The following is a 13,261-nucleotide window of genomic DNA, read 5'->3' as shown; positions in this document are numbered from 1 at the left end:
GAAATGAGAATAACAGGCCATTTTCCATCCCTGTATCCTTTCTGCAGGCTTCTCACTACTCATTAGCATTTACAGAACATAAACAAACTTTTCAGAGAAATTAGCTGTTTGTTATCAAATTTGTAGGTGAACGTTCATGCCGCAGTTGTTTTTTCCTGCTAGGACTAAAGGTTGGATATCTATCATGACCTTGTCCAAGTCACTTAATTTCAAAGAAACTTGAGTGATTTCCCACAGAAATCAGTAATGCACAAAGGTTTACTGTCTTATCTCCCATGCCATTATGCAGTCTTGCATTTAGAGTGAAACCACAGGACAACCAAAGCGCTGCAGCATGAAGACAAAACTGTAAAAAACGTCACCCAAGAAACCTCTATTAGGAACATAAGGAAATCCTAATTGTTAACTTTGTTTCATATGCAACTCGCTCTGAATTACTTCCAGTAAAGTCTGTATTTGTAGTTGGAAAAACAAAGCAAAACTAAAAGACACAAAAATCTGGCATAAAACCTTTATTAGAACGACAAACAATATTTAAAGACAGTATACAAAAAGTATTTATGGAACAAAACATCACTACAGTAGAAAACATGAGCAAGAATGTGGCAGAGTGAGAAAAGTGTTTTGGAATTTAAAACATTTAAACAAAGATGACGGTGGAAGTGGCCCTAATCAACCGTCCTTTTTCAGCTGTGCACTCGCTTCCATGAATCTGGCTGCATCTGAATGTGTTGACTTCAAGTCTAAATGAGCACCTAAACTAAACCAAGTATTATTAACGACATGCATGCACTGGATTACAACTGTACTTGTATCTTGTGAATCTCTGAGTTGCAAAGCTCACTAGTTAATGCCCTAAACTTCAAATCTATGCATCACATTTAGTCCTAACTTTAGCTATTGACTTTAAATACAGTATCATTCCTCTATGGAGCATTTTTACTATTCACACTCCAGAAGGAAGTGCACAGCTCTGAGTGACACACAGTCAGATCCTGTGCTGTTATTGAAAAAGGGTGAGAAAACCAATCAAAACTGTAGTTGCACTTCACCCACAAACAAGCCTTCTGAATGTATGGCTAAATTGTGCGTACTACAGAGCTCTCCTTCACCATCTTGGATACATTTAAATGAAGCCATTAGGAACATAAGCGCAATCCATGTTGGAATAACAGATTGCTGAGCAGACTGCTGAAGCCAACATTGTTGTACATCTCGTGTCTGAAAAGGGGCTAAAGAGATCAGTCATTCACAATAATACAAGAAGGCTTCTTTCTTTACTTCTTAATCAAAACACTATCACCTGTTCTCACAATCGGCTAAGCTTATATTTACAACAGAACTCACCGACTGCCATGCAAGTGTTGAAACTTCTTCCAAAATAAAAAAACAAACAAAAAAAAGACTAATTTAGCTAGACCTAGAAGGCAAGTCAGGAGGAATCCAGTCCTGAGGAAAAGGTTGACAATGTTGATGTAGACTACTGCATGGGTTGCAGAGAAGAACTACTGGGCTTCATCCTCTGGGCAGGAATGCCAGGTCAGTCTCTCCTCATAAAAGGATATGACCACCTGAGGACAGCGGGTGTTGGCCTCACGGGCTGGGACCAAATCTGCTTCATCCGAATCTTTCCTAAAAGAAGGCAGATTGAGAGAGGAACATTATAGAAAGCCAGCATAAATTAATGTACTTTAAATCAACTAAGTTTATAAGTTGAGGAAAAGTTTACAGCAGGAACACAGTGACAGTTTCATAACTGTGGCTCTGTACACCATGTAGCAAGATCTAAGCAGTGAAAAGCAACTGAAGTGTAGACACTGAGCTTTAAGTTCAAGGGTTTTTTTGAGAAAAAAAAACAACCCTCTTTGCAGGAAACAACCGAAATGTTGGACATCAGCTGCTGACTGGCGTGTATCCAACAGGGAGAAAAACTTGAATTTCTCCCCTTCCACGAATGAAATGCATGGTTATCCAAGTAATTCCATCCAGTTACACTTCCTTCACTTTAAACTTTCTTTGATTGCTATTACAATATTTCAGGATAATTATTTGTACTGTGAAGGATCCAGAAATCATAGCACTCAATACTTTTGAATTCACTGGCCGTCTGCCATTGTAGCATGAAACACCAGTGACTCACTGTATACCATGCACATCCATCCTATGACTTACACTGCCTAGATTAACAAAACATTACTGCGCAAAGGTCTTGAACTAACAGTCATTTCATTATATTTTGCTTCCAAGGAGACAAAGATATGAGATTTTTTTTTTTCCTTTAATGACCAGAAATATTGCATAAAAATGTACCATTTCATCAAGAACATCAACTCCCCGCTACTGTCTGTTGCGCCAATGATTCGCTCGGGTTCGAGGTTCCTAGCAAAGCCACGTGGTTTCTCAGCCTGTAGGCGGTTACAACAAAGAATGTAGGCATATAAGATGGGAAGGAAACAAAACAACACATTTTGATTAATTTAAAATCCTTGCACTTTCTAGCATAAGTTCAGAAGCAGCTGCATTTCAAGAGAATGGTCTGAGTGACTTATTCAAAATTAGGTTTGTCACAATTATACAAGTATAATGCTAAGTTAAATGTCTACACACCACCCTAGCTAAGCACAAATATGATTTATTTATAATACATTCATTTATTATAATGCTCGTCTTTGTTTAAGTTATGCAACCCTTTCTCTGAATGGCCGTCGTGTTAAGCTTGACGGTCCTAAATTTAAATTGTCTCTAGGACATGCTAATTGCAAGAACTCACCACATCCTTCTTCTTGGGCTCCGTCTCTGGCTCTTCCGTGGAGGCCTTCCTCTTAACAGGTGCAGGTTTCTCCTTAACGTTCTTCTGAGCCTCCAAAAATGCTGAAATCAGCTCAGGGCAATCCAGGTTCTCCTCTGGTTCCCAAGTATTATCAGCACTAAACGAGCAGAAAGAGAGTCAACGATTGCATTGCATCAATTCACACTGATTTCCATTTAGAAAAAAAATGCAAATACTAGCATCAGCTAGCTTGTTTGAATGAAGGCACCGTCTTCATGCAACCACAATGACCTCAAACAAAAGTATAGCACAACCCCATACCAGGGAAGCACTTCCAGCTCAGCAGGAGGGGGGCAGGAGTCCCAGCCAACTCACTCTGTAAATCCTTTCCACTTGAGGTAGAATTCTACTTTCCCATTCACAACACGCTGGTCCAGCACTTTTTCCACAACGAATTCTTCAGGTTCCTCCTGTGTATCCTGTGCATCCTTCTTACTCTTTGTATTCTGCTTCTTTCCCATTTTGTGATCTAAAAACACAAACAAAAAAAGGAATTTGATAATAACAAATCCTTCACATTCATGTGCTCCTGATATCCACGTTTAGGATTGGCCATAGGCCCTAAAGCCGCCACAAACACCCGGATCGTAAACGAATTTAACTGTGAAGACTGTTATTTGCCCATTGGGGTATTTAAATTAGGCAACCTTGACAAAGGGATGGCCACCAAAGGGAAGTAAAAACGTAGCATTAGCTAGCTTAGCGATAAACTCTTAAAGTATTCAAAGATAGCCAAATTCTTATAACGTTAGCTTGCATGCTAACTTTAGCTGGCCTTTAACCGTTAGGGAAAACCTACTTCACTTTTATTGTGTCAACTGCAATGCGGAGGGACTTAAAATAGGTGCGCTGGCACAAAAAAAGCGTGCGGGTAACGTTAACGTAACTTGCGCTAACAATAACGTACTCAAGTTTAATGCGACACTCGACGTTTTAGAAACGGATACATAATCTTAAGATCTATGATACAACTACAGCATTACAAGGAACAGACACTGTTACATTTCGCTTGCCTGTTGAAGTTAAAGTACTGCAACTGTAGTCAACAGAGCGTTTCTCTCTCATTCGACACAGCGTCCAGATGGTAAAACAACTGGCTAGCATATACTGCTATTTCGTTACAGTGAACCAATTAACTCTGACACATCTGTTAATGATAACCTTTTTTGAAACAAGTCGGTATCTGCATACATACCCTAAAACAAGAGATTCGCTTCAAGGGCACTTCTTTTCCACGCGGTCAGTTGATTCTTTATGTCTACAAAAGTGTGGATCAACAGCACGGGCGCCAAAAGCTACTCACGCGCATTCTTGTGCGCATACTTGTGCACCATCTACGGAAGCCCGGTTAGAAAACGCTTTTCGCTCTCCAAAACCTGTAGATGATGAAGCCTAGAACTCTACATCAGGGATATCGAAGTCATTTTGGATCGTGGGCCACATGCAGCCAATTTTGTTGGCCGGACCAGTGTAAAGAGGTTTAATTACACCTTTAATGTCTGCAGAATCTTAATATAAGAAAAAGAAGTGCAATTTCAACAGTATATGCCAGTTATTTTTGCAAGATAAAGAAATTAAGCTGTATTAAACAGGAGAACTCAGTCAGCACGACTCTTTTGGCTTAGATTGTTTGTTTGTTTGTTAATTTATTTCAAACAAACAAACAATCGTACAATCTAAGATTGTAGGAAATGCATGTGTAGTTATGGTTGCTCATTGCCCAGACTGTCCTGTAACTATATAATAGAAATGTTTTGTTTATTGATAGACTATATCCTTATTTATTTATTTATTTACTGTGAACGCACTGCAGAAATCAGAAACGTTTCTGTCATTTAAGTTTTTTATCTAATATTACCTATGACTTACTCAAATTGGTGTGATTACTGATGGGAGTAGGATTTTTATCATTAAGAAAAGCTGTAAAACACGTGAAAATACAGTTTAAAAAAATCCAAAATGTGTACCATCCTTCACATTTTAAAAAGCTGTCCAGTGGCTCAGATTGCATCCGTTGCCAGGCCAATTTTGCCCCCAGGCCTTATGTTTGTAATCCCTAATCTATAATAGATATCTATAATATCTATTGATATTTTAAGACTGCATTTTTTGAATAATATAATTCCTATATGCTGATTTTAAAATCAAGGCCATTCAAAAGTATTTCAAAAGATTTCTTTTTATTTTAAAAAGTCTGCAGGAGCAACTCAAGTTCTGTAAGCAAACACACTTTCAAAAATCACAATGGAATCAAACACATTTAACTTCAGAAACAAAGCAAATATTTACGAAAATAAAATTCATACAAACAGCAAAGAAAAGGTTCACGCCAAACAAGAAAATACAAACAAAGAAAAAAAGAAAACTGAAAGCCGCATAAATTACTTCATGGACTTTCTCAATTTCACTCACTCAGCTGACTTATTGCGCAGCATAACCAGGAACAGGATGGCGACCTCTATTAATACTTCAACTGTCAAAAAATCTTATACATATAAAAAGGAGGCATCCAAACAACATTCAAACTTCTTAAATATCAATCAGTAATTTATTATTTAGGGTTTTTTTTAGCAGTTTGTTTAATTGGGGTGACTTTGATAATGAAGGGTTTGTATTAAACAAGTGCACTTTAGAGAATTTCAAATTTTAGCCAGAAAAAAACAAAACTGGGGCCTGAGAATCAAATTTATCCAAAAAGAAAAAAGCTCACAAGTACTTGTAAAGAAGTCAAAATTTCAGTTCAGTCAAATTGTGCTTCAGATTGATCACTATTCAAATACTTTATGCATCTTTCTTCAGTTTACTCACTCAGGTGACTACTTGTGTGTACACATAAATAAGATGCAGACTTTTAATATCACTTGATTCTACTCTCAGATAATAAATATTAAAAAACAAACAAACAAACAAACACATACATTCAAACAGCATTCAGACCTTTTAAATAAAGTTGGTGATTCTATTTTTCCTGTTTCAGAAATTGAATCTTTTATGTGTGATTATGGTCACATTTATAATGGAATCGTTGTTATAGAGTGCACTTCAAAAGACAAAAAAAGAAAGAAAAAAAGCAAAGCGGGGTGGGAGCTTTTTTTTATGTAGCCAAAATTAACAAAAACTAAGCTGTGAGGTAGAATAATCTTGCCAAAAACTCTAAAACACTTCAAATGAAAGGGTTTAAACTATAGTTGAATTCTTATGCAAGAACTTTTTTGTTATGGATATATGCACTTATGTATGATGTACATACATATTTACCAAAACACATTAAATGCAAATTAAGGCTAAGTCCTTTGGGTCATTGGTATACTGCACGTCATCAAGACATGTAAGCAAAAGACATCTATTTGATTTTTTTTATTTCAGTTTATTTTTTTTACTCAAACAGTGCATGCCCTCAAATACAGGGAACAAATCAGTAAACTTTGGACTTGTAATAACCCAATATTCTTATCACGCTGACCAAAGGTTACCATTTTGGGAGAGGGGAAAAATGTCCTTAATGGTTCTATAAGCATTTCATGGACCTAAGAAAGTTTAATAAATACAACCCTTTAACCTCGTTCTTATACCGAGTAGGAAAACACTAAAGGCAAGATTACAGGTAAATACTCCTCTTAGATCTCTATCCTGTCTGGAAATATCACAATCCTGGCCAAGCTGACTTTTAGACATGCGTGATTGCCTACAATTTTTTGTAAAAATGAGAAAGACTATGACTTTAATGTTAACAGGCACAAAGAGACTGCTGGCATTACCAACAGCTTAGCTGTTCCCTTAAACTACCCCATCGGCCACATCCACCTTTAACAAAAAGAGAATGTCCAGTGTGTGATCTACATTTTTCCCATCAAATAACGTATTTACATTTTTTTTCTTTTACTTATTTTTTGAGTGTCTTTTCTTTTTGCATTTAGGTTCTCAACAGTGGTGAATCAACACACACTTTAGCAAAACAGGAGTCCCTAAAACCAGAGTCAGGCAATTAGGTTCCGCAATATCCCAAAACCAAAAAGATCAAGTCTCAGCAGGAAATGCTGCATTATTGCTTTTTTTCCTTCTTTCTCTTGTCTGTTTTGTTGCCAGATGTGGAGACAGCAGGTCGTCTTACAGGCTGAACTACAACCCTACCGTTAGCCCCGCACTGCAGGGTGAATCTGTCTGGGTTCAGGGGTGTTCCTGATTCATCCCTCAGCCGGGACAGGATGTCTCTGGTCAGCTGCCTTATCTGATGGCCCACAGCACCCATTGTTTTTGCTGTAAGGTGCTTCTCCCTCAGCAGTTTGTCTCTCTGAACTTGCAACCTTTCCACCTCCTCCTGGAGCCCAGTGATGGCATCTAATTTGCGCTTGCGGCAGTTTTGGGCTGCCAGCTTATTCTTACCACGCCTGCGGATGTCCCTCAGGAGGGTCACCTGTTCAGGGGAAAAGCCATGACCATCAAGAACTTCCAGGAACTCTTCAACAGGCATGTTAACTATCTGCAGGACAGAGAATGGCAGGCACATAGCACGGGCGCGCAGCTCATCACGACTCAGCTCCCCTTCTTCCAGCCGGAATCCATCGTCATCGCTGAGAGGCTCCTCCTTGATGTTTTTGCGAGGCAGCGTTACTGACGGCTGGTTAAAGAAATTGGCAGATGAGTAGCTGTGATCGTGCCACACACTCTCAACAGGTGGCCATGATGTGGTGTAGTCAACAATGCCTTTAGAGGGGATTGACTCTGCCTCACTGCTGTAGCCTGTAGCTCCACACTCATCCTCGCAGTATGAACTGGATGAGGATGACATCTCAGATGAGCCTGAACAAAGTGAGGAGTTAATGACTGTGTCAGTATATTTAACAGAAAATTTCGTAGTTTCATAAAGCAGAAATTAAGACATGTAACTCTTCCAAGTATAGAAAGCAATCTGAACCAACCTGGAGAGACTGGACCTCCAGAACTGCTCTCCAAGGAGAGACCAGAGTCTGACTCCAAGTCCTCAAGGACCCGTGGGTCTATGCTGTCCAAACAGTCCATCAAGCTGCTGTCAATTGAGTCCAGACCTTCCAAACCAAGCTGATTGATCTGGTCAAACACTGCCTCATCTAGGCAGCCACCCAGTGCACTATTTGATGACACATTTCCAGTTATGTTACATACTGAGGCAAAGGGGAGTGCAGCAAGACCTAGAGCCATCCCAGGTGAAGCATCTGAGTTTAAAGAGCCTGTGGATTCCATTCGAAAGAAAGCCCTTTGTTGTTGGGTCGTGGTCCTGGGCTCAGTTCTATCAGATGCCAACCCAAACACTCCAGGACTGGTTAGCATAGCATCATGCAGACTGACATTTCGGCTGATGGCGCTGGCGATGTCAGTGTCGAGATCTGACAGACGCTCAGTGACAAGGGGGTCCAAGTCCTATATTTTAGAGAGACCTATTAGTCAAACTTTATTATCCAAAGCTTTGAAAATCCTCTTAAACAACAGTTAGATCAATGTGGGAAACTAAACCTCTAATCTGCAATACACGTGTCTGTATGCATGTCTCTAAACTAATGTAATTTTATATAAGGCTTAATTTAATGAACATGAAGATGAACATGAAACTTACATCAAGGTCTGCAACAGAAAGTAAAGTGTTCCACTGCTGGTCAATATCAAGGGTAGCAGAGGGATGGCGTGTTGGACTGGACAGTGCAGTGATGCCTTCCAGCAGGCTCTGAAAGAGACAACACACAGAAAATCTGATGTAAATTTTAAAAAAAAGTAAGTGATATGTTTTGTTGTCAGTATCCAATCACAGCAAAGTAACTGATGAAAAAAATGAACAAGAAAAATGAATTTATATTTAGCTTCTGTATGGCTTTTTACTATAAGGAACTGAATAACAAAGCCTTTGCCTGTGAGACTGTAATTACTATGCTTCAACTTCTCTAATCATATTTTGTGGTGTTACTAAAACAGCACTGTCATCAAAATGATGCAATCTCAGTAAATATGTAATGTGAGGCCCTGATTTTCTAGTTAAATCAATATAACCAGCCTAAAATTGATGCCAACGTTATACATGCATCATTGCAGATGGACAAACACTACTGTGTATTCTCACAAAAAATCCAGCACTGTTATGGTCATTAAAATACATAAAAGAGTGCCAACAGTACCTCTTGTTCCAGTGTGGAACTGTGAGCAAGCTGAGAGACTGGAGCAGGTTCCTCCTCTTCTTTAACTTTAACATCTTCCTCCTGGTAGGGAAAAGAGAGCCGGGAATTCAGTTTAGAAGTGAAGAGGAAAGAAAAGGAAAAAAAAAATTGTTAATTCTTAGTAAAGAACTCCAAACATCGTTACATTTCTAGCGGCAGTTCATTGATCTCAATGAGATGATTCTGTTATAAACAAGATTAGATTATTTATTTATGATTACAAAGCAATCATTGTAAAAGTTAAGCCAATTACCCTTGGAGGTCACCTGATAAACCTACAGAAATACAGGTCACCAGCTTCCAAGATTAGAAAGTTCACGATATTTCCAATTAAAGATATAATAGAATTCTCATTTGTTCTAAAAAAAAAAAAAAATTATATGGCCTTAGTTTCTGAGAATATACAATATGCAGGAGCTGTATATAGTTATTCTGTTGAAGGTGTATCGATAACTGATTCACTTGCTAGACCAGTTCAAACAGGAAAAGTGGAGACCAACAAGCCCAGACAGAACTTGGGCAGAACTAGACTGGTCTTGAGTACTTTTTGTCATTATTTGGCTTTAGTCTTAGTGTGAAAGCAAACTTTTTGCTTTCACACTAAGACTAAAGCCAAATAATGACAAAACGTTATTGATACACCTTCAACAGGATAACTATATACAGCTCCTGCATATTGTATATTCTCAGAAACTAAGGCCATTTGAAAAACAAAAAACAAGGCTTGTAATTTTTTTATGTTTTTTTTTTTTTTTTTGGGGGGGGGGGGGGGGGGGGGGAGAATATGTCGACCCATCTCTTGTCATCAACAACAGATGAGTCAACATCACATTATACACATGAAGAGCATCCCTAGGAAGAGCAGTGCTTAACTATGGAAAACTGCTTTTGTGTAAGCAAACAGGGTGGGGATCAGAGTCTCACTTCTCCACCCCTCAAAGGGTGCAGCTGGTGGTTGGGTTAGGAGAAAAGAGATACAGTTACACAACTGACAACATAAACTGCCTTTGGGATATAATATCCACCAATCAGCTCTTTCTGCCATGCTCTAGAAATACTACACTACTAGGAGGACTGAATATAAAGGTTGTAATTACAGTGTTAAAGTATATTTGTTGTCATAAAGTACAGACATTAGTTACACCTGTCTTTGCATGGTGTTTTCTGCTGAAGTAATTCTATAGTTACTATTCCCAGATTGCTTAATGTGACAACTACCATAGTGAAAGAGTGACAAATGCAGCAGGCAGCTGTATGCCCCATATACAGTATATGATGTTTGGTAGACATGTTATTAAGCTTTATGTTTAAGTTACTTACTACACTGATTAGGTGAGTTATCCAAGTTAACACATTGTCATTATGGATGTAAGTGACATAATCTGACTAAGGACACATTACTGGATTGTGATTTGTGACAAGGGCGTGACAGAGCCTGACAAAACGAAAATAAATTTGCATTCCAGAATATTTTTTTGACTTGCTTCCTGGTTCACCAGTAAATACTCCAGTAAAATAACGTTGTTGGATAACACCCATCTTTCCAGATCAACGGTTAGTTATGCTAGTTAGCTAGTAATAGCTTAAGCTAGCTATTACGGAAGTTTTACCTGTTTGTCACCTCAGTTAATCAAGTACTTTAGAGGGATAGACCACCTTCACTGTTGCAGGTTACATTATAGCTTCATTAGAAACAAAGTTTTTACAACTTTATGGCATATTATTCAAAAACTTGCCTCTTTAAGAAACCCGCAGGCTCCAGCGCCACAAGGCCCTTGTCCGAGTTCAATGTTTGTCTGGTACACTGCTGGGCCACTGACTGGCAGGTGTTCACTGACATCCCTGGATTCTTCGCCAGGACTTTCTAGTCCCGAGCTAGATTCGGTGTTGTTGCTGGTTGAAGGCCCACAGTCAGCCTTGTCAGTTGCGGGCACTTCGTGCACCAGCCATGCGTTCAACTGTGTATGGAACCGCGGGGAACCGAGGGTCCTCACCTCGTCCAGCAGCCGACGACTTGCAAAAAAATAGTCCAACTCGGGACATTTTGGGTGTACACCATATCCATCAAAAGTGTCTCTCAAAATATGAAACGGTGTCTGGATGTAGGCTGAGCTAGGACCCAAGTTAATCTCTGTCAAAGGCGTATAATAGCCGCTCAAGTAGCTGTCGATATCTACACGAACTCCAATCAAACTGAGCAAGATGGTTAACTGAATCAGGCTTTCTGAAAAGTATTTTTTGGCGATCTGCATTTTCTAAATACTTTCAGAACTGTGGATAATTGTGAAATCCCAACCCAACAGTTCCTCTTTCCCGAAGGGACAAAGGGAAAGCTTAACAAAAGAGCACGCCTTCCCCTGTCAGACAAAGAGGACCGCCTGTACCGGCGAACTAGCAAGATAGCTATGCTAGCTTTAGCAGTTAGCTTTCTCTACCGGTTAACGCAAACCTGTTAGCGCAAACATAACAAACAGTTTGTTCTTCAGCGCCTTACAGCCGATAAGTTATTCATAAGCAATACCTACTTATCACAGCCCTCTTGACGACGATAATTAAACAGAAAATAAAACATGGGAGGCTCACTGCAATCACCGTGCTGCTACAGGGGGAACTTTGTTTCGGAATTTGCATAATTCTTGCTGATTGGACCAAAACGCTCACCACAACAAATTCTGATTGGTTAACACACCTGTCGCGTCAGCTTTTGATCAATAAGAGAACGGGGTAGTTGCTTCTATAAAGGCAGCCTCTACCCTGATATTAACTACAAATATTGTTTACACGAAAGTTGAATCACCGCATAAACAAGAAGTACTCCTCTATGTAGGTTCATATTCTAATATATAATGCTTTATTGATGCAAAGGGGATTTCTCAGAAGCATGGTTGGGCTGCATTTCCTTTATGTTTGTGCTACTGACCTGCATTTGTTCCTTTTTTCAGCCTACTGGTAAACAACTGAATTACACTTTCAGTTGTTACAAAGGTCTGGGCCCTCGTGACTCAACTCACTAAGAAAGAGGAATGCCAAAGGCGAAATCCTTAAAACATAGTACATTGTACCCCCTGGCCTTCTAAAAAACTGACTTTATACTGGATTCATGATCAGTGCTGAGAGGTAGCCCACACAGATTCTAGGTGCTTTTACTTTAGACTATTGCTTTATGACCTATTTTATAATAGAATGTCGAAAAGACAGACTATTCTGCATCAAAAAATATGTTTTGCCCACTTTTGTGATAAAAAAAAATCTCTGTTTATATGTAAGAAACTGAATGCATGTTTTTATACACGTAATTGTGTCACATACATTGTAACATTCCTACTTTCACTGAAGAAGCAATTCTAAATTCAGCAATGTTTATGAATGCTCATTATATAGGAAAGGATACTCATGTCATTTGAAAGACGGTCTTGAACATTATCTGAAAGTCTGTCACTCTACTTACTCACTCTGTTAGATCTTCCAAGGCCAAATTGTTAGCTATATGCAATACCCAACCACCAGCTGCACCCTTTGAGGGGTGGGAATGCAGCTTTCCCAGTTTCTGAAAAAACAAAGCAAAGCTCTGGAAAAGTGTACCTTAAAATATTGGAGAAGAAAGCTCAGATAGTTACGGATAATATCAAGAAACTCTTAAAGATACCTTTTTAATCTTGCATTTAACTAGTACTCCCACTTAGTAATAACACCACTGTGTTTATCTTTGTGTTTATGTCTTTATTTCATATTACTCTGTTTTTTGTGTGTAACAGGATTTTATGATTTATTGTTATGCATATGTGTGTGTGACTGTGTATGTATTTCTGATAGGTTGCTTGTTTGTTTAAATGGTTGTTTTGACATAAAGGTGAAGTCATTCCCTAACATGTTTATTTGCCCTATACACAAGAAAATGACAATCCACCTCCTGTTATTATTTCTTAGGTCTGCTGTAGCTTTCCTTTGACTTTGTAGCCACTATCTTTTCCAAGTGGTCTGTCAGAATATGTTCAGTCAGCCCTCATGTCAACTGTTAAGTTACAATAATTTCTTCACACATTGCTCAGCCACTATGCTATGCTAGGTTCTCCTTTTTCTCCGTCTTCCAGTTGTAGGAACAATACTGTGCAAAGGCACTGCACTGTTAATTTCTAGTGTAAAAGAGACTTTGATGAAAAAACTGATCATACTTGTCATTTGTGGTGTATTTGTTTGTGCTCACTTTGTTTGTTTGTTTTTTTTACATCTTAACTCAGAATGAGAATCA

The 13,261-nt window shown here is 38.8% G+C and overlaps 2 protein-coding genes across 2 annotated transcripts; both read right to left on the bottom strand.

Annotated features, from left to right (window-relative positions):
• Window positions 1–497: 497 nt before the first annotated feature.
• cbx3a (chromobox homolog 3a (HP1 gamma homolog, Drosophila)) lies at window positions 498–4,158 on the bottom strand. The gene is made up of 5 exons (XM_006787612.3): window positions 4,026–4,158; window positions 3,146–3,299; window positions 2,771–2,927; window positions 2,311–2,405; window positions 498–1,632 (listed from the first exon to the last, which is right to left on the bottom strand). The coding sequence occupies exons 2-5, from the start codon at window positions 3,289–3,291 to the stop codon at window positions 1,506–1,508; spliced, it is 525 nt and encodes a 174-aa protein (XP_006787675.1). The 5' UTR covers window positions 3,292–3,299; window positions 4,026–4,158; the 3' UTR covers window positions 498–1,505.
• An 835-nt stretch (window positions 4,159–4,993) lies between these two features.
• Window positions 4,994–11,629, bottom strand: nfe2l3 (nfe2 like bZIP transcription factor 3). Its single transcript, XM_006787613.3, has 5 exons — window positions 10,749–11,629; window positions 8,974–9,054; window positions 8,421–8,528; window positions 7,750–8,227; window positions 4,994–7,630 (listed from the first exon to the last, which is right to left on the bottom strand). Exons 1-5 carry the CDS (start codon window positions 11,262–11,264, stop codon window positions 6,873–6,875), a joined length of 1,941 nt encoding a protein of 646 aa, XP_006787676.1. The 5' UTR covers window positions 11,265–11,629; the 3' UTR covers window positions 4,994–6,872.
• Window positions 11,630–13,261: the final 1,632 nt, after the last annotated feature.

This window comes from Neolamprologus brichardi, chromosome 22 (assembly GCF_056152115.1).
Source record: "Neolamprologus brichardi isolate AB-2024 chromosome 22, ASM5615211v1, whole genome shotgun sequence".
NCBI classification, from domain to species: Eukaryota; Metazoa; Chordata; class Actinopteri; order Cichliformes; family Cichlidae; genus Neolamprologus; species Neolamprologus brichardi.
This window is presented reverse-complemented; position numbering and strand designations above follow the sequence as displayed.